The sequence below is a fragment of the Camelina sativa genome, chromosome 17, assembly GCF_000633955.1.
Source record: "Camelina sativa cultivar DH55 chromosome 17, Cs, whole genome shotgun sequence".
NCBI lineage: Eukaryota > Viridiplantae > Streptophyta > Magnoliopsida > Brassicales > Brassicaceae > Camelina > Camelina sativa.
The window spans coordinates 24,602,341-24,604,068 of NC_025701.1; the positions used below are offsets into that span (position 1 = coordinate 24,602,341).

The 1,728-nt window shown below is 35.2% G+C and overlaps 1 protein-coding gene across 2 annotated transcripts in view; it reads right to left on the reverse strand.

Annotated features, from left to right (window-relative positions):
- Positions 1-1,710, reverse strand: part of LOC104757941 (amino acid permease 5) — a 4,077-nt gene extending 2,367 nt beyond the window's left edge. Inside the window, exons 1-2 of one of the 2 annotated variants that reach the window (XM_010480735.2) lie at positions 1,149-1,710; positions 477-618 (exon numbers count right to left, since the gene is read on the reverse strand). In XM_010480735.2, the coding sequence (XP_010479037.1) occupies positions 477-618; positions 1,149-1,236 (230 nt within the window). In that variant the 5' untranslated portion in view covers positions 1,237-1,710. Of the gene's footprint in view, positions 1-384; positions 619-1,148 lie in introns of both variants that reach the window. The other variant, XM_010480737.2, reaches the window with a different exon arrangement.

Genomic DNA, 1,728 nt, shown 5'->3' on the forward strand with positions numbered 1-1,728 from the left:
GCGTTTTTGAGCCGTCCTTTAATTGATTTAATAAAACTACATTGACTTTGAGACAGCATTATTGAGTGTGAACCAAACTTAAAAAATGACTTGTATGGACTATATTGAACAGCAAAGTGAGACACGCATCTACTTTTTGGACCGAGTGTGAAAGAATAAAAAAAAAGAGTTGTGAAAACAAAGTTGTAACTTACATCATACTTGTAGCTGATGCAATAGTGTATCCAATTGCAGTACCAAAGAGATTAAGATATTGCACAATTCCACATATTTTCATCTTAATGCCACCTGAAAAAAAAAATGATACAAGATTCAGCTTTTGATGAATCTAACCATTAAAAAAACAGACAACAAAATGATTTTTTTTGTTTTTTTTTTTTTTACCGAGGTTGGACTGAATAGCGTCCATGTAAGTATAGTTTCTTTTTCCCGTAACAGAGTCACCAGAGCGGTAACAAGAACATAGGAGGATAGATGTGTAATAAGTGACGAGAGAGAAGAGTAACATAGTCACTGGACCACCAACCCAACCGATCTGAGCAACAGCCCATGCTAAAGACAACACTCCTGACCCTATTACGGCTGTTATTATGTGTGCACTTGCTGTCCACACCGTCCCTAGATTCCAATCACAACCAAATCACCATCAATTTCCCCAACCAAACTTTCGAGGAAAAAAAAAAAAAAAGGTCAACTCTCATGGGTCTGATTTGTATTCCACACAAATCATGTTATTTCACAATTCCAGTGCGGGATTTGGCAAATGTCCACAAAAGCTACGCCTTTTAAAAACCTATGATGGTATGGTTCATCAAAAGTCACAAAGTCCAAAAGAAAAAAGGTTTGCAAAAACTTTCTTATTGTTAAAAACTTAAAAGACTCATTGTGAAGTTAAGGAGTAAAGAACCATGGTTTAAGTCTTTTTGGTTTAGTCACTGTATGTGTTTCAAAAAGTTTAACAGACTCTAGTTTCGATTGAAATCCCGAACCCAAACTTTACGAGGTTTGGGTTTCGGTTATAAAAAAAAGTTTGGACAGACTACTTTTTTGAGAAAACTATTTTCAAGAAAACATAAATCCGGTAATTCTGGTAACAGCTTTTACTTAGCTCTATTAAAAACAAAACTTCGAAGAAAAAAAAATGGTACCGGTTCGCTTGGGACGACCATCATCATCGAATAAATCGGAGCTATTTCTTGGAAGAACATCCAAATCTTGAACATTCTTGACGACCATCTTCTACTTCTTCTTCTTCTTCTTCACAAGAAACCCCAACACTAATTCCCAATAAAAATCCAAAATTTTAATTTACCGACAACCAAAAAGAAACGGTTTCAAAAAAGGTTTTAGCTGTTTTGTTTCTCTTTCTTGTTCTGGTTTAGATCTTGAAATCTTTTAGACCAGAAGTGAAATGAAAGGAATCAACGATTTTAAAGGGAGATTTTTTTCTTTTCTTTTTTCCAAATAAAATCAACGGTCACAAGAGACGGATGTTTTTTCTGCGGAGGATCCAAGATTCTGTGATTGGAGGAGAAGAGAGTGAAGCATAAAATTGAAAGAGATGATGGAGTCGTGCGATTATAAATGCACCATCATAATAATAATAACTACTAACCCAAGCTTCGCTATTTCCACTAATTTATAAGCTCCGTGGAAGACAGAGACATCCCAACTTGTACAAGGAAGAAGCTAAAGAAACCGCCGCATGTGCCTTTTTTTTTTTTTTTT